The sequence below is a fragment of the Simochromis diagramma genome, unplaced genomic scaffold (genome assembly GCF_900408965.1).
Source record: "Simochromis diagramma unplaced genomic scaffold, fSimDia1.1 OVJJ01000304.1, whole genome shotgun sequence".
NCBI classification, from domain to species: domain Eukaryota; kingdom Metazoa; phylum Chordata; class Actinopteri; order Cichliformes; family Cichlidae; genus Simochromis; species Simochromis diagramma.
The window spans coordinates 11899050-11918788 of record NW_024387030.1 but is presented as its reverse complement, the minus strand read 5'-3'; the positions used below and the strand labels follow the sequence as shown (position 1 = coordinate 11918788).

Below are 19739 nucleotides of genomic sequence, written 5' to 3'. Positions count from 1 at the left end.
GGAAACAAAAGAAAAGAAAAAATAAATAAAAGGAGAAGCATATCATCACACCCAACATTTGAGTCGTGTGACGTTGAGAAGTCAGGGGAGCAAAGCCTTGAGGGCATACAATCAATATTACATTTTCCATTGCCACCTTCATAGCTATTGTAAATGGCTTGTGTCAAAAATAATAACAGGTTGTATCAGGAACCTTGGGTTTGCAATTTCGCTCCTAGTGCTCGGAGGCCCCCGTCTGCTCTCCCTCCCTTACTCCAACACCACTGGGTGTTAATGATGCTGTGGTGGCAGACACTTCTCACACCACAACTGACTTCCCCCACCACCACCACCACCACCCCTCCACCCCTTCTGCCCATTCTTTATCTCTTTACTCCTGACAGTTCCGAGAACAGCGGGGAAAATGTGTATGTGTAAGAAAATGCTTACTACTAGAGATGATTAGCCCTTTGTGCTTTTTTCGGCATTCAGCCAGTAGCTTAGTATTATTAGCAGGGCTGGAGAGATTAAATATATTCTCACTTCTGTTGTCATAGCACTCTAGGCAGCAATGAGCGAGATGAGATGCAGTAATATGCACAATAGAGGGACAGACTCCTCTTTACTAGAAGCAGAGCTACTTTAAGTTTTATTTTATTTTTTTTAGAGGGGAGAGAGGGGTACTTAAGTGATTTTTTTTAGGGGATTTGATTACTTTATCTCATCCAGCCATTATCTCACGTGTGGACAGCTCAGACTCCAAGATTCTTAACAAAGAGAACGTGAGGCAGATGTAGCCCTTAGCCCTCATTTAAAAGCCATCCTTCTTTTAGATACCTACTCCGTTTTGTGCTTAACTTAAACAACTTTTCCACTGAAAACAGATGCTACCAACACAAGGAATAACTCACAAAGGTCACATTGAACTAAGTCTGTAAAACAAAGTGAAATTTTATTTCAATATTTATTTTTAATTGAAATGCATGCCAAACCCTGCAATATCTTTCTTAGTTATCTGCTATTGTGATCACTTCTGTTGCAGGCACTCAAAACAGAGCACTTTCAAAAGCAGATTGTCACGCTTTCAGAAAAGGCCCCTGTGATATATTACAGTAGTGTCCATTCCCTGCAATGTGATAAACGAGTTTCAGCAAAGAGTGCAATTGAGGTGTGCAAAAACCAAAACTAATATAGTATGACAGGATGATGTTGTGACCAGTCATCATGTCAGCAGCCAAGAGCCTGGTTGCATTGACTTTTGTTATATTTTTTTTCTCTTGCAGCCTTCCAGAAAGGTTCTTTTATACTCGTGTCTTTTTCTATGGAGGGCTTTTAAATTGTTCTCCCTTATCAGAGGAAGAATCTGCAGGAAGTCACAGAATCCCAGCTTATCTCAGCTAATTGTGGATGTGTTTGTGTGTGTGAGTGTGTGTCTGTATAGCAAAGGAGGAGGTGACTTGAGAGGGTGCCAAATGCCGCAGGATGCAGCAGAGCACGTCGGGACAGGAGAAGCAGAGACACCAACAAGACTGACAGACACAACACTAACATCTCGTGGAAACAAACATCAAAAGTGCTTACAAAATATCCTCCATACATAAACTGATTAAAATACCCAGTGCATAGGTGACATTTAATCTGTCCATTATACTTGAGCCAAAAGGCAGATGTCAAGGATGTCCACATGCTGGATGTGCACTGTTTGGGTGGTAAATGTTAACACTATAAACAGTGTAAACAATGAGTTGATTGCTGACATGAAACAATTTGAAAGCACAGAATATTCTCCAAGGTTGCTTACATACAGTTCATTGGCAAAACTGGATATACAGATTACAGATTGCCCCATTTTACCAACAATTGGAGATACAGAGAAGGGATGTCCAGTTGTGCGATACGAGAGGTTCCTTGAATGAGTGTTTAAGGAGGTGATAAAAAGGTCTTTGACCCTCCTCAAATGAAAACTCCTCCATGATTTGAGAGCAACAGCCATGAAACATGTTTTTGAGGAAAAGGAAGGTGGGTGGTCTGTTGCTGAGATCATGCACTTGTTTCTCTATGACACAGCTAAAATTTACATCTTTTTATTGCCTGTGTCCACCGCTTGCTTAAAATTAAGAGAGCACTTTAACCTCGAGGCACCAGCAGGGGTTAGTACTGAGGGCGAGGTGTTTTGGCCTTGGAGTGAGAAAATGAAAATCTTGAAAAGAACATGCTTCAGACTGGCATATATGGATTTTGCATTTCTTTTAGCTTATATGTAGTATTGTTATTACTAGCTCGTAGGCCACAACAATAGAGTTACACCACCAACTGAATATGAATAACCAAATAATGATTTAACTTGATAATGATGTTTATGTAAGGCCTGATCTTTTTAGTGCCTATAGAGGGACCTATAAGTGGCCGATGCCATTGCTGATATTGATGCTTACACTTGTGCATCATGTGTTAATTAGCCTGTGGTCGGGTCGCATTGTTTTATTTACAGTGCTAGCTCACAGAAACAAATCTAATGATGTGACTTTTTCTCTCCTGTTCTTTGTTGTAGTAAAGCAAACATATGTGTCCCTGCACATCAGGTTACAGCAGGTTACAGAGTTTCAGAGGTGTTTGCAGTTACAACATGGCTACAGTGTAAATTTCATGCTGAAGCATAAACAACATAGGTTGGCAAGTATGTGTGACTTAACGAGCAAATTAAGATAACTTATACGAAAGAACCAAAGTGGGGCATAGAGGCATCGAGACAATGCAGACACCATGAAAGGACTGGAGCAGACCAGTAACAGTAGAGACCAACAGGCCTAGAGTTTTAAATATCCAAGGAAAATACAGGCCAGGTGTTATGCATTTCCTCCTGAATCTCCACCCATGAAACTTCTGCAACACAGAACACCAGCACACACCAGAGCCTAAGGCCATAACAGCGCATTAAATAAAAAATATACTGAAGACAACAAAGGACAAAAATAAAAATAATATTACATATGCGAGTCACTTACAAATATGGGGTGTCTTAAATCTATAGTAGTTTATGATCTAATCAGCAACTTGTACACTTTAAAAAAACATGTCATGTCACTGTGTCACTTCATAATGAAAGTCATGAATGAAATCCAGGAAGCGCTTGCGCTTGTTTTACCCTTTCAATTCCATATTGACGAACAGTACTTTTCCCACTGGCATTTAAATCATAAAGGGCATTCATATATAGTGATCTCTCCCAGGCACAAATGAGCAATCAGTATATGAGCCACACACCTGGTAATACTCTGAAAGGCCATCGACGCACCAGGAGAATTGGCTTCCTCGTAATAGAGATCCTGGCAGATTATTCTCATTTGATTGTCTAATGACCATCTGAATGAGATCCCTACTCCAATAAGCATCCTATTTGACCAGAAGCTGCAGGTGTGCAAGTGTCCGTTAAATCCTTGTGTATTTGGATTAATACAATTCAAATTATGCAATGCATGGGATTTGGAAAAGTGGATTTTTATCCTTAAAATAATATGCATGTTGTTTAATCAGTCTAAAAGTGAAAACAATGAATGAAACATCACAGTTCACACAGCAAAATGAAGGGAATAGAGATTGATTAAAAATTTTCAAGTGGCAGTTTTTGACCTGTCATACCATAATCCGCATTTGTCATTGCTTTATCAATGTTCACAGGGCTATTTTCAAACAGTTCTCCAAGGGGGAGAAACACTGCGGTCCCCACTACCACGATTCTCAGTCCACACATATCGGTGCTCAAATGAAGTTATTGATTATGCCCTTGCAAATATGGTGAGGTGAAGTAATGACACTCCACTTAGAAACCATTGCACAAATGTGCCCTAAATCACAAAAATGGAGAGGGGGAATCTGCTTGCATGGGCGTCAGTCTTTGCAAGGGTGAGTACTTGCGCATTCACTCAGTGTTTAATCAATGGATAAAACTGTCTATCCATTCAAGTATTGATGTTTCATATGAAAACTGCTTATCCACATAGAGCAGGGGGGACACCGGAGGCCTTTCAATCATCTGCCAGCTGAATGTAACGCAGAAAAGGAGAGGTGGGGTGAGACACATGAATCTCTAATACTGGATTCATGGTGGATGCTCAATTATCCCATTGCCACAGTGCAAGGGAAAGCAGAGGAGGAGTCAATCATCATGTACATAGCGCAAATTCTGCCAGTGTGTGAGAGCTCGGCTCGGTTAATCAATATGGATTCACTCTTTTTGATCTGTTGCCTCTGACTGACAACAATCGCTAATAACAGTATAACTGCAGTGACCATAACAGTGCGCGTTGTGATCACTTCACACCGGTGGTGGAGGAAGAATGAGGGATAAAGCACTAAAGCTGTAGACTATCTCTGTCACTCTGTTACATGTGCACAGATTTCTCAGTTTCCCACATTTTGTGGTATTGCAGTAGTGTCTGTGCAGTCACCTTATTAAAGTCATGTTTAGACACATATTGACCCGACTGCAGGTCTGATCAATCTGTGGTAGGAAAGACAATAATGCACAGTTCATCAACACGTTGCGCAGCGTCTCTAGGCACATAGCATATGTCATACACTTGTAAAAAAACAGCAATTATTTCCCAGTCCCAACAGTAAACGACTGAATCTATAACAGTCAGAAGCCCATTACTGACTATTAATTAACTATTTTGGAAATGTTGCCCATGACAGTATATCAAAAGCACAAAATGAATGTAGACTTAGTATAACTGAGTTGCTAAAAGGAGTCTTGTATGATGATGACAGCCTCTACCGCGTCTAATAGGACCAGGCTCACTTAACATTTGATGAGTAATATGGCTTCTTAATCTGACTGATGCTGTGAACCTAAGACAAATCTATGAGATGATGAAGCAGACTGGTAACATAATAAAGGCACCCTTCTTCTCACTCAGCATCTCTCATATTAATATTTTCATCCTGTAATAACTAAAAGCTATTTCATTACTCATTAATCAGTATCTGAAGCCGCCGCTTTGCAGTACACATAGAAATATGATCCTGCGCGTTCGCAGGAAGAGCGATATACAATGACCGTGCAGCTGGCAGGGTAATAAAACACAGTATGCAAGTTGTCTGTCAAGAAATCTTACCTAGGCATGCCAAAACAACAGACAGGCCAATGTGATCTACTGCGCTAATTCCATACAGCAACATATAGATATTGCAGTGTAGTTGTACTTTTTCCAGGCAGTAAAAAAACTGTAAAAAAAAAAAAAAGTGGAATCAGCATTTTTGTCATAAAAGAGTGACAAAATTGATTTGCGGGAGGTTCATTCAAGCTTTCAAGGGAATTTCAGCAGCTCTCGATGTTGCCAGTCAGATCACTTATGAAATCCATATCAATTCTGAGCTTATGAGTTTTGGGTGTTTATTAAAGCGAACGAAGGATAAATAAGATAGGTCAGCATAAAACAGCAAATCCTGAAATATAAGGATGCTGAGTCTGATTTATGTGTCTGGTCATCTGTTTCAGAAGTGGTGCGCGTGTGTGCATGTGTCCATGCGTAAATGTGTGTTTTCTTTGTGTGTTTAAATCAATGGTCATCCCCTGATACGAGATGGTCTCATAAATCATTGTTTGTTGATCACTTGTCAGGTGGTAGGGCCCTTATGGCGTTCTCCTAATTATTCCAGCTCACAGCCCCACTGGATGAATAAGGACAGGAATGCCAAAGCAAATCAAAGCAGCACACTTTGCAGATATGTGGCCATAAAGGTGGTTTGGCTTGGATGGATGATGCAGAGGGTTGCAGAAGTTGTAGGAAAGGGAGAGGCAAGGATGTGGTGGTGTAATAGGCTTGGACTATTTGGGTTTTAGGCTGAACTGATTTGAGAAATCTACAGTATGAGGTTTCAGTCATACAATACGATAGGGGACCCTATCACGACTGAAACGAGCCAGGTGCCTCATTGAAAATGGATTAAATCAACAAAATCTGATATTGTGACTGTTCAGCCAGCCTTGTATCTCTATTTAAACACAATTTAGGTCTCTATAATCCATGATTGAGCCCTGCGCACTAATAATCCTGTAGTTTTCCGTCCGGGCATACTGGTAAGAGGCTTTTTTTTTTTCTCTTTTGCCGTTTTTGTGAAATTAGAGTTAAGTGCAAAGAAGATAAACATGAAATTCATCAGTTTCTTTTTGAAAATAAGGAACTGTGTTATGACAAATTCTGTCAAATGGCAGAGCTAAGTGGTCAGGATACAGTATTGGCTTTCAGTGTCATTAACTTTTCACCAGTAAGCAGGTTTCTGTCACCACTGACCAAATTGCTTTAAAAACACAGCCATTACATAGTTGAGGCTGGCAGTTAAAAGATGAGTAGAGTATTTCTATAACGAAGCCTAATGGGATTATTAGTGAGGTGGGGTTTTTTTTTTTTTCTTATTGTGAGCTGCAAGGGAAATTTGCAGCTCACAGTAATACTGGTAGAGGGATTAGACAGTACGTTTCAGTGATATACTGTACCAGCCGGCTGGTCCTTGGGTTAATTACTGGATTACCCCTTCTAATTGGGAAATCTGTAACAGGGAGTTTAATAATTCATTGGATAGCAGCCTCAGATTTATTTATTTATTTTGGTTACTCTCTCTTTCCCCCTCCATACCAATTTTGATTTTCTCTTTATTTTTTTCACGTCTTTTTAACTCTCCCAGACTTCTATATGAAGACACAGAGGCAGCAACACCTTGTTATTCTGTTAAAATATGTTCGCTTGAGGCTTAAACATGGTCGTAGCATGTTTAAATCATTTTGGACATATCACACAGACCCATGCAGCCTGTTCCCTTTGATATATATTTGCACTATAACGTGTGGTTTTGAAAATCAGCCGGTAGCCCTCTTTTGATCACAGCGGTGTCCCTAATCATACCACTCTGTAAAAATGGCAAATGACAGTCCCGCCACAGAGGTGAGTATCATAGAGACCTTACATGTAAAGAAGCCGAGATTCAGTGCGTGAGTCATGTCCGAACAGCAAAACTCAGTTTATTTACCAGCAGTCTGGAATGTATGAATAAATATGTATACTCAGTGAAGTATTCAGTGTTGCATACATAAGGTATATATGGACGAGTCAGTTGCATACATGAAAAAGGAACATAAGCATGTAATTGTGGGTGATTTTAGTGTGTTAAATAGAACTAGTGATGGTACAGTATGTTTGTCATTTTCAGTCTTTTGATATATGACACAAAATAAGTATTCTGTGGTGTCATGGTTTTGTGAGGTATGAATTATCCGAAAGGGGGAACTAGGTCATTCAGAACACCAGCAAACAGCAGCAGTCAGGCAGTGGTATGCAGGCCCACGTCTCTCTCTCTGTCCTGTATCTGTGAGGACATTCGCAACTGCTTGTGGGTATTTGTAATAACCCAGTGACAGCGTTTCTCCGCTGGCGGCTGAGGTGCTCAACAAAATGAATAACTCTGACCACAGAAAGAAGGTGTGTGTGTGTATACATGTGTGTGTGAGTGTATTTGTGCGTATCACTGGCGGGGTTACTTGTCACATCTCTTCAGACACTACTTCTCCACTCCCCACTGGCTACAACAACAATCTACGGCCACGCATAACCTCCCACAGAGGTTGTGTGCACTGCGATTGTGCCATTAGCGCAAACAGTGCATTTCTACACGGTCTCGCTTGTCATCTTGAGGAGACCGCATGCTTCTAAGCCTCAAAGTCTGCGTTGTGATGGGAGCGTCGCAGAGCCAACAAAATCAAACTACAAATCCTGTTACAAGAGGTGGGAGCTGCCAAATTTGTGCTTAATTCACAGAAGTAAATCTCAGGGAACTAGATTTATTAGCTCGTTCCCCGACAGTCTTCGAGAGGTAGCTTATGGTGTGCTGTATTTTTTATGAACGCAGCCATTTCTCCATAATGGATATAGACTACTGTACATTCAGCTTGATGCATATGAATTGTTCATACACATATGTATTAATTATTCAGCAACATGATTGGTTTTGCCCTTTCTGGGGTTCAACATTCACAGGAGGACATGGGGGGAGGAAAGTTTTCAAGTCCCACTCAGGTACGGGCACACTGATCTCTTGAAATAACATCTAAAGTTGTCGCTGCATCTATAGTTGGACAGAACCATTAAAATCTATATGCAGTTAATGGATTTTTTGGCAGGAGTTGTCATTTTTTTAATAGAGGCAATCCTGATGGGGAATTACTTTGTGTGAGTATCTGCTCTGCAAATCATTGAGGTTAAGCATCCATCTAGCAATTGTTTGATATTTCTAGTTTGGTAAAATATGCTTTGCTTTACCACAATGATGAGATTATTGAAAATAATAGAGCTCAAGTAGCTGCTGTCATTTGGAACGAAAGTTTATGTTGAACTTCGCAGCACGGTGGTGTTGTTTCCACCATCTCAGTGAAGTGACGTGTACATCAGCATATTAATTTGGCTGATTTGTTAACATAATGACATTTAATTCTGCAAAGTTCCCAAAAACATCTGTTTTCAAGAAAATTCTTCTGCTTAAGCAGACCTAAAAGGGTAAGCAGAGTATTTCCCAATATAGGCCAAAGATTTAAAATAATCGTATAGCCTTCATTCAGATTCACATTTAGAATTAATATTTGGTGGGTATATTCTGTTTCTTGTTGTCCACACAGCAGCATGATGCTTGCTATCAGAAACCTTGTAGGAAAGCAGTCATTAGAACCTTAGCCCCCCTGTTAAGCAAGCCATGCTTCCTGTGTAGGGCCCCCAGAGGATTCAGTGACTAATTATTTACTGAAGCAGCAAAGACTATCAAATGAAACCCTGTGTTGAGTCTAACTATTGGGGTGGGGGTGGGGGTGCACGGGTGGGGTTGGGTGGGGGTGGGGGTCTACCCTGACAGTGTAACCTGGGCAACATGCAAATAGACTCAGACAGGGGGAGGGCAAGAACGAAAGACAGGGAGGGTGTATAATGGTCAGAGTGCGCTGGAGGAGTCGAGGTTCACTGGTGAGTCAGGAAAGGTGGGGCCGCTGTGGGGCACAGCAGCAGGGTATTAGATTTCAGATGCATATGAATGACCAACTGCTGGCTGTGCTCTAGCTTTAGGGGGAAATTGCATGGGCTAACCTTGGGCTGCAGTTTAGAATCTAGATGACTGCCTGACTTAATCCTGTGGTGGGAAGGTAGGCGGTCATGAATGTCTGTTGTTGGTATCATTAAAATGAAGAGTTCCAGGAGAGCAGGGTACCTTTCTTAAACTCAGTTTTATTACAGCCAGAGAACCAAGTGCCATAAATAAAATCTTCCTCATTGTGCTCACCGGTAATTGCATTTCAAGTTTTATCTTTATTGCTAATCAAAAAAAAAAAAAAACAAGGAAAAAAATAATGCATTGCAAGATCACTTACAGCCAAATGCTCACGCTTAAAAGCAATCACCAACACCAAAAACAATGAAAGAGGCAATACTGCAGTCTTAGTCCAGGCATTTGGGCAGAAAGCCCATGTGGACTTTCCTCTTCAGGCACACACTTGTAATAGAGGAGCGCTGAGCTTTAATAATCCAAGATTCAGTTCATCTGATTAGCAACAGCACCAGCGGCTTGACGGCAACTTTTACAGCAAACATGTATGGACTACTGAATTATCCAAAGCAATAAAGACTACACCAAATGTATGTGCTTAATAAAAAACACACCAATACAACCCAATCTCGATTAAAGTATGATTTCAATTTAAAAATTCTGCATATATTATGAGTCCTTTAGACTGTAGGGGGTTTATGACCTTTTTCTTAATGGAAGTGCAAGGGGCTCCTGCAGCTGCCGTAAAGCCGTAAGATAAATATCTAGCGTGGAGTCACAATTAATTCCAAACAAGATTATGTAAATCCTGAACTGACCACAATCAGGCCAACAGACTTGTGTGATTGCACTCTAAACAGAGCTAGATGTCATTACGAGTTGACTGTAATTACACCGGGCCCATTATTGTGGCATTTTTTTTCCTTTTTCTTTTTTCTTTTTTAAATGAAAAACGGCTCCATTTATTTTCCCTCACACGCTGAGTGATGCAAACAGAATGTTTGCCCGCCATCTAAATCTGCAAAGCGCACATCCAGAAAAGTCCATTCATTTAGAGCAATACTCACGGGCTTTGGGTTTAAAAAAAAAAAAAAGAAAGAAGAAGAAGCAGGTGTGCGGCTGAGTTCCTGCCCTCTCACCAGATAATTCAAGTGAGTGATGTGTGACCTCCAGCAGCTCCACACAAAACATGCGACCTTCTCGCGATGAGATCTTACCAGGTGTCAGAGCAGATTCTGGGAGGAGTGATTGAACTGTTTGTTTTTTTGTAGCGCCGGGACAATAGTGCTGCCAGCTTAAACTGCTCATGGCAACCTGCTGTGTCTGCTTTCAGTGCAGCGCCTCCCTCAAACTTCTTTTCAGTGTCTTTTCGCCTCTTGCTAAATCGTGAAAAACTGCATGCAATGATGCTGTGAATGGAATGCCGAGCAGGTTTCTTGTTTCTGTTTACACTCATCCATTATGTCGTCTTTTTTGCATCCAAGCCACATCAGGTTAAATCAGAATTTAACTCTGTTTTATATGAACAGCACTTCTTTTTTTTAAACTCTTTCCATTTGCCTCTGATCTCTCTCTTCCTGTATGCACATGTGTGTATCTGCCAGAGTGCTAAAACACCATGAGGGAATTGGACCTTTGCCACCCCCACTTCTCACAAATGTGAGGGGATAGTAAATATCAGCGCGGCAGATGGGGCCGATGCTCCCTCTCTGCCTCCCTCCCATCCTTAGAGAGGGCAGAGCAAATGGATAGCCATCAACAGCAGCAGGAGTCGCCCCAGGCCAAGACTGGAGCAGAGGACACAGGGACTACACTGTTGCTCAGGCAGGCAATTTTACAGACACATTTTCCCTGACTATCAGCAAGGGAACCACACAACATTAGGAATAAGTACTCATAAGGTCATCGCGTCTAAGATTTCATGGTATATAGACATCTGAGTAATAAACATCTTGTTTTCTCATATATATTCACAAGATAATTAATGCTATTTATGGTTCAAATAGCTTTATTTTGTTATTTATTTTTTTTCCCCATTTTGGGTTATATTGCAGTTACACAAGAGACCGACTGCTGGTGTGTCATTTCAGTGCTCTGTCACACACCTCGCAGGACCTGTAAAGCACTGGCAGTGTGAAACAGCATGACATGCTTGTATAACATAGCAGGGGGAGGTGGGGGGGCTTACTTGGCCAAAACTGGTGTCAACACAATCTTGATCACAAAACAGGAGATCTTCAGCTGATAGAATAAATCCTGCCCACTTAACAATCAACAATCAGTAAACTGGTTTAAATTTGGGCGAGCTGAGATGTTATTGTTGTGATGAAACCTCCAGCTAGGAGAGCATATATCAGTATTCCCACAGCAATATCAGCTAGCCTCCCGCTGGGGCAAGAGGAGCACATGTGGATCAACGATGACACAACATGGAATCTTACTGAGCGGCGGCGCAGACTAAGCAGTGATGTAATGCCTCTGAGCTCACTGGCGAGAGGAAGAGAGAGAGAGAGAGAGAGAAAGGGGGAAAAAAAGATGTGAAGAAATCATAACATGCCTTATTGTTACTGGATTTAACATGATTAGGATGAAATAGAGAGCAGAGTTTCATCCTTGAGCACTGTGACATTGCAGACATATATTAGATGATCATTCGCAAACTAAGAGCTTTACCTCCAGCCCCCTCCCCAAGCTCTGCAGCAGGGACTTTATATAGGTGTCACGTACTGTGTGTGTCTGTGATATTGCAGGTTATATGAATGATTTCAGCACTCGTGGGATTGGAAATTACTTTTTCGTCACCACAATAGGACCATCTGGGGCGGAGTGTAGAGCTGAATTCCTTGGAAGACAGTATTTCACTCAGTGTCTCCCAAACAATTTCGATTTCCATTTATTTATTTAAGGAGGAAATAGAAGGAAATTTCCGCGGGTCACTAATTTCATTTCAACGTGTACCAGTGGCTTTAGCCTTGAGCAGATATTTCAGAGGAACACAAAATCAATGTGGAGATTCTATTGGGAATAGCTCTGAAACCCATTAGCAACTTTGACCAATAGGTCAGGTAAAGTAATAGCCAGATAAATGTTTTATTACAGATTTGCAAACTGACCTAATGGAGGAGGCTAGTACCTGGGCAGCAGTGCAAGGTAAATATTCATCATGAGATGCTATTGCTTTAATGAACACAAATTTCTCAGTGGCCAAGGCCTTTGGTTCTTTATATATAATGCGTGAAAGATTGGTCGCTCTAATCTGGCCCCAGACAAGACAAAAGGCAGCATCTGTTGTCCTCGCACAACACTGGAGCGATGCAATCACTCTAAAAGATTTGTTGTTATAGGGCTAATGCTTCATTTATATTACATCATACATAGCTGAGATCTATTGTTCAGAGAAAAGAAAATCCAGCGGAATCAAGGACTAAGATTTTGTATTTAATCTGCTCTGGTGATAAACAGTTAAATAATTAAAATCAGTGATATAAGTGTGTGCTGCATACAGATCTGTGCCAATTTTAAAGAAATCATCTCATTCTATTTTTTCCCCTTTTTGTTTTTGTCCCATGAATTTTATTTATTTACTGTCCAAACAGGAAATCAGACAATAAGTGGGTAGAAAGAAAACCCTCCACTGACAACCACTGGGATTATTATTTTTTAACCATCTTTACTATTCACAGTGATCTGCTAACTGTGTGCCCCTTATGCACATTTAACTAGTGACAAAATGAAGAATTTGTGGTCTTAGTTGCCCTTTAAAGTTTTCTTTTACATAAGATTTATATTCTTCCTGATTTTTTCCAAAGAATAAACACTAAGTGCAAGTGCCATTGTTTATCCCTGAGCTGCATATGCCACAGATCCTTCCTTTCATACACTTTTCATGCTGCTCTTTGCTGGGCAGTATGCTAGTTTTCTGAATGAAAGCCAGACAGACTGAGAGCTCCCACATGCAGAGAGGAGCCGCTCCTGTTTCCAGCTCAGTTTCCAAGGGGACCACCAAGCCCACCAATCACATCGCTCGGCGCAAGCACGCGGGCAATTCAATTTCTTAAAGCCGCAGTGTCCATTATCAGGGAGGTGTAGAGAAAGAAAGTACAGCCAAAAAAATCCAAAAAACAACACATTTGAAAAAGAAGACGAATAGAAAAGCACCTCAACGCTGCAGTTTAAAAGTGTTTTTCCTTTTTTCTTTTTATTAAATGTGAATTCACATGGTAGTTTGAGCCCATCCATTTAAAGAATCCGCCTAAATACAAAATAGGCATCATTCCGTCATCACATCCTTTTCAAACGCAACAAATAACACATCTGTGTACATATATTCACAAACTGAAAGGACAGTCGATGGTGGTAGGTACTTATTTATTAAAAGATGAGTCAGAGACAGATTCACACTTGGAATGTGAAGTAACTACTGCCTAGAACTTCCCAACAAAATGTCTTGGCATATAATTAGGTCATATTCCAAAACCTTTTTTTTTTTTTTATCAAACAAACTTCATATGTAAGACCCACATAAAAATAAACAATATCTGCTTTTTTTAAGTGCAAGAAATAAAAAATACAGGTTTGTGGTTAATGTTTTAAAAAAAGAAGGCAGTCTTCAGTTTTAAAATAAAGTTTCATTTCATGAAACAGGACTATGGAATGTTCTTTTTTTTGCTTGCTTGTTAAAAATGCCAGACCACCACTGTATGAGACTATGCCCTTTTGGAGTTAGTATGATTTTATTCCCTAATTTGCAGTCAGGTTTAAGATGTTTGGTGTCAGATATGCCCATTATCTGATATCATGCGTCAAATAACATTCAAATTGCGATATCAATGTGTTTCAATAGCATGTATCACACCATGAGGCCATATTAAATTGTTTTGTATCAGTTCCAGCTGATTTGTTTATTTTCCTGCCTGGACAGGCTTCAGCATCATAACATGAAATGATGTCGACAGTGCACAAGTCTGTTTTTCCATCACTTGCTACAATTGTTGATGGTCTGTATCTTAAGAGTATATATTGCACAAAAAAATGAGAAGGGGGGAAAAACAGTATGTGCCATAAAAAATACCAAAATCCAGTTTCACACCTGCGATTGGGACCCATCCACATATCACGAGTATGATATACATAAACTCCTAACTTTACTATATTACAGTACATATACAATCTTGAAACTAGTTCCAGCTCTGAGGTATGTGTTCCCCATGATGCCATTGTATCGTCTACAAATACTCAACAAATCTGCTCTACAACTGTACAAAACCTAGTTTAAAATCACAAGGCATTTTTGATGCAAGTTTTAATTTAACTTAATCCTTAAAACCAGGACTCCCTTGCATGCTAAAAACAAATGATAAAGGGAAGAAGTGCCTGAAACTCACTGAAAGCACAGTAAGAACATTCCCTTTGCAACTGTACAAAAATATGCCTGAAAATATCTTACTTTTCTTTTAAAAAGATGAGGTCTGTTATGTATCAAAATGTTTCCTCCACACTTGTATTCTGCAGAGGTTTAGGCTGCTTAATTTTTCCAAACCAGGAGGTAAAACGGAATCAGTTACAAAACAAACAAACAAACATTTGCGGCATTAAGAAAAAATTACATAAACCGTTGTAAAGTAACATCCTGAACAATTTGTCAGTTCACAGATTTGCTTTGAGACAGTCCACACAGTCCGTGTTCAGCTCCCTGCAGTTTTTGTTGTTGTTGTTTTAAGAGGAAAAGATGCATAGAAGTTCATGTATTTTCCCTTTGTGGTCCGTTTTAAGCTGAACAGTAAATGCAGACCTACGAGGGAAAACAATCCATAAAACCCTGTCATGCTGCCAGATAAAAAAGTCTGCAGACTTTGCTTTTTTTTTTTTTTTTTGCTACCAGCTTCATAAGCATCTCATTCCTCAAACCTCACCTCGCCTCCTGGTCCTCCACCTCCCTCCAGGACCCTTAAGAAAAAAGAAAAAAACCCACAGGAGGCAGGGCTGGGGACAATTTGACCAGGACATATATAATTTCATATCTCCCTTCTCTGTTATTACTAGCTCAACTGTTTTTTCGGTTTTGTTTTTTTTCAGTATGTGAAGACGAGGTCGGAAAAGTTCGCCTCCAGCCAGTCCCCGGCAATCATCTCACTGAGTTCTGGCGTGCAGTAGTCTGGGAATTCAAAGTGAGAGCCCAGGCTGCCCTCACTGAACGAGTCCAGGTCCTTATCCACAAGAGACAGGGAGAGGTTTCCTGAATTGGGGTTGCCCAGCTCAGAGCCCGGGGCGCTGGGAGCGAAATTTAAACTAAAGTCAAACAGCAAATCGTCCGCGTCGTCGCCGGAAGAGGAGCTGATGCTGGACGAGGAGGAGGATGTGGAGACCGACCTGGAGGATGCTGGTGAGACGGAAGCAGGGTGCAATGTACTTTGCTTGGTAATGTTTTTGATGCTGTAAAACAGTCTGTTGTTCCGCACCTCTTCGTACATACTCGTCCCCTCGGACTCTGCCGAGGAGCTCAAAGTTGGACTAGCGGGAACTTTGGCTACATTGTACGGCCTCAGGCGCTCCTCCTCACCCGGCTTAATCCCCATCCGGTAGTCCTCTTCGTACTCGTCGTCATCGTCCTCATCGGTGAGCTCACTCTTTACAGTCTTTGCAACTTTTAAGCTGGGAAACACGCAATCCTCCGCGTAGCCGTGCGTGGATTTCGAGCCGCTCTTAGTTTTTATCTTTGAACTCTTCTTGTTGGGAGTCTTTGCAATCTTGCCGCACTTCTCCGGAGACGGTGCTGATGATTTTGAACTGTCGAGCTTTGGTTTTTTCTTCGGTCTGTACTTGTAGTCGGGGTAGTCAGCCATGTGTTTTAGCCGCAGCCTCTCGGCTTCTCTGATAAACGGGATCTTTTCGCTGTCCTTGAGCATCTTCCACCTCTTCCCCAGGCGCTTGGAAATCTCTGCGTTGTGCATGTCCGGTGACTGCTCCATTATCTTTCTCCTCTCGATTTTGGACCACACCATAAATGCATTCATGGGTCTCTTGATGTGACCGGTGGCTGTTTTGCACCAGTCCGGGTTTATCGCTACCGGACTGCATGCCATAAATTCACTCTCCTCCGAATCGGTAGCCTCCCTGGACATGCTCCCATCCGTCTCGCTGTTGTCCGTGTGCTGCACCATTGTCCTGTTTCAAAGTCACTTTGTTTCCGGACGCTGCAGTGTCTTAACGGCCCCACACTGCCAAGACGGCTCAGCTCTCTGTGTTTTGCGCCGGTTCGTTCACGTCCTCTGCGTATTGTGTCTCAAGCTCTGCACTCTTTTTCCAGAGTTACAAACTGCCTTCTTAACTAGTTATCAGCTTTTTCATGTCCCCTGCGTCACAGTCACTCATCCAATCACGTCCCTTCCACTCCGCCCAGCAGACTCCATCCAAGACTCCCCGTAACCCTATTCCTCCCTCCCGAAGCTCTCATTGGAGTGGAGGTGGGGATTTGTGGTACACAGCGTCTGGGGCAACACGCCGGCCGAGACAGGCATATTAAACACACAGTTAACGAAATGCGCTCTTGAGATGAGCGTCATGCGCCAAAGCGCACATAAGATATATGTCTGTTTCCTTACTTTAACTTTAAAAAAATGTGAGAAGTTGCTCTTAAAACAAATACAATTTTGCATATGTATCTTGAGGAAAAAGATGTAGGCTGTATGATTGTTTTTTCCCCCTTCTTCTTCCTTAGGTTGAGTACTGAAGGTGGCGCTTGGACACAGTTGCAGGCGCCTGGATGCGTCGGTACGTCTGCTTGTCTGTTGTAAAAGGATGCATTTTAGTAGCCGTTAATGGCTTTTGAGGAAGACTTTGTTTTTTTGTAGTTTTGTTTTTTAAATTTATTTTTTTATGTATAACATTGTACGTTTGACACTTTTGTGTGTGTTTTGAGTGGCCACGTGTTATCACATGTTTTGGCGTGGCTCGTTCCTGCGCGTTTCCATGTCTGTGCTTGAATTAAGAAAATAGGTCAGTAGAACATTCTGCCTCACAGATCCTGTTTATAGTGTGTGAGCGCTTTAAACACCTGCAGCATCACATAGACCCCGCCGAATAAAAATACAGCTATAAGAGAAAAACACGTCATGCGTATAAATAGTAATTAATGTAATTGTGCTGACACTATGTAAAACTGGGTTTCTGTAATCTGGACGGTAAAACACAAAAACATGCTATATATATATATATATATATATATATATATATATATATATATATATATATACTCATATAAAACATGCGATTAAATTAATAACCCTTATTCAGATGGTAACATTAGTGTATACAGCTTTGAATCGAGCCCATACAGCCAGGGATAGATGGAAGGCTCCCTGCTGAGTTTGCTGTGTCAAGAAGCAGAGTAGCATCTAGCTGGCGTCTCCTGCACACTCTCCACCCTCTTCCTCCCCCTTGGCGCTAGGTTCTAGCCAGCAGTGCTATTGGAGGCTGGGGCGATAAGGCGTCCTGCTTTTTTCTCTCTCTCTGCTTCGTCCCCTAGAGGGCAATCACTTACCCTTTTGAAACCCTCCCCCCACCCAGCCACCGTATTTTCCCCAGCTGGGGTTTAAGAAGTGTCTCTCCTGATACAGAGAAAGGGAGCTAGAAAGGCAGACAGGAGGTAGTGGAGAGAGGGAGAGAAATAGGGAAAAAGAGGCACACAGGGGGAAAAGAGACAAGGCTAAGAAGAGAAATGCTGAGATAGAGGGCGTCTTGCCTTTCCATCCTTGGAACACTGAGGCAAACCCTGTGTCTGTCTACCCAGACAGAGATAGGACTGAAATGCTTTATCATGACCACCCCTTGCTGATTAAGCCTTATCAGATATATGTGTCAGAGCCAGAGTCTCATGAGGTTGGCACACGCACATGCATGTTTTATTGTCAGCCTGTTTTTTTCTGTTGAATTAATTTGAGCAGTATTTGATCTTCTGATTAGTTCACATGTGGTGAATGAGGTTATGTCAAATTAACCGATGGCATAGCCTCAAATGTAGGTGTGATTTATTTGTGCCAGTGACTGCAAATATTTGAATGAAATTGTTGATATAGTCAATATGTCAACGTGTAATATTCCACTTAGGTAACTTAGGTAGAAGAGAGCTATATACACATATCTGTATGTATATATATATATATATATATATATATATATATATATATATATATATATATATATATATATATATATATACATACACATATCCAGCCCTATCTCTTTATATGATGGTTCCATGCTGGACATAAATCACAAGACTGCTTAATGATGAGCGTGCAGGGCGGCTGTCCTGCTCATTAGCATGGCTCATTATTGGCTGTGAATGAGGTGCTGGTGTCAGCTCATACCGCCTGTGAGTCATCTTAGGGAGGGTCTCATCGCCATGCCTGTCTCACACAGATGCACCAGTGGTATTACCCCCCACACAACCCATTCCAGCTGCCTCATTCAGTGACTGGGACTGTCATCAGAATGAAGAGAGTTGTGGGACACTGAAATTTGCCGTGTTTTTTTTTTTTGCATTTACACTCTAGAGATTACATATAATTAAACAGTAAAAGCTGCATTATCATGTTTGCTTTCTAATACCCTTTCCAATACCCCAAAGGCAAATGCTTTAATGCTTATTTGCTGATTTTTGTGCGTGCGTGTCAAGGGAGAGGACATTTTATTCCAAAGCGATGGAGTGTTGAATTAAGTGATGGTTTTCATGTATGAACATTGAAAGAGGGTTTCAGGAGAAACAATTCCCTTTGCATTGCTTATCTAAAAGCCCCCCAAAGCAGCTGCTGCTCTCACAAAGGGCCAGTGAAGCGTTAGATCAATACTAACCCTTGCTAGAGGCTATCTGATGCTCAAAATGCATGGATCCATCTCCTCTGCATAGCCCTGAGACAGGTGTGGAGTCCTGGAAGCCACTATCTGATGGCTTCACAATGGGGTAAAGAAGTGGTGGGGGCCTGAAAGCGGGCGGTGGGGCAGCTGGGCTTTTTTTCATAGCACAGGAAAACGCAAATTAACTGTTCACTTGACAAATGTACTCTTGGATATCCTATAAACTCAGGTTATAATGCTTATTGGTGTGCAGTAAATTGGTATTTTCAGGCCCGTGCAGCGGAGTCACTTAATGTTGCTCTGATGTTATGCATAGAAATAATGTAACAAGTTCCAGCAGTGTGCAAGTGAATATACTTCACCCACAGACACAGAGTCATCTCTAGCCATGCATTATCCAGCTTATGAGTCTGACGATTTATTGTTTGTAAGTTTATACCACTTACCGCAACCCAGTTTGTTATCTTAACTTGTGAGATGATACTAAAACAAGTTGTATCAGCTGCCTGTGTGCATTTTACTGGCTGTCTGTCGCTGTGGTCTCATTCCTTAAAGATCATGCTGTCTTTCTCTCTCAAGATAAGAAAAGCTTTGACAATGAGGGTAATCTCACAGCAGTTTGTGGGTAGTTGTTTTACCACTGGAGTGTTTGGTTCCTCCAAGGCCATTTTATGCCTTGTTGTTGCTTTACATTCTCGACTCAATGCAAATGTATCTCCAGGGTGTCAGGTTCTTTGTTGACCTCCTTGATGTGGCCTCTGTCTCTCAAGGTCTGATACTTGGTGGATACTTGAAACTTGAGTATCATGTCGTGAATGTAAACA

At 41.3% G+C, this 19739-nt stretch overlaps 1 protein-coding gene across 1 annotated transcript; it reads right to left on the bottom strand.

The window, feature by feature from the left end:
* Positions 1-13932: 13932 nt before the first annotated feature.
* sox11a (SRY-box transcription factor 11a) lies at positions 13933-16386 on the bottom strand. Its single transcript, XM_040042449.1, has one exon. It carries the CDS (start codon positions 16218-16220, stop codon positions 15132-15134), a length of 1089 nt encoding a protein of 362 aa, XP_039898383.1. The 5' UTR covers positions 16221-16386; the 3' UTR covers positions 13933-15131.
* Between the last annotated feature and the right edge of the window lie 3353 nt (positions 16387-19739).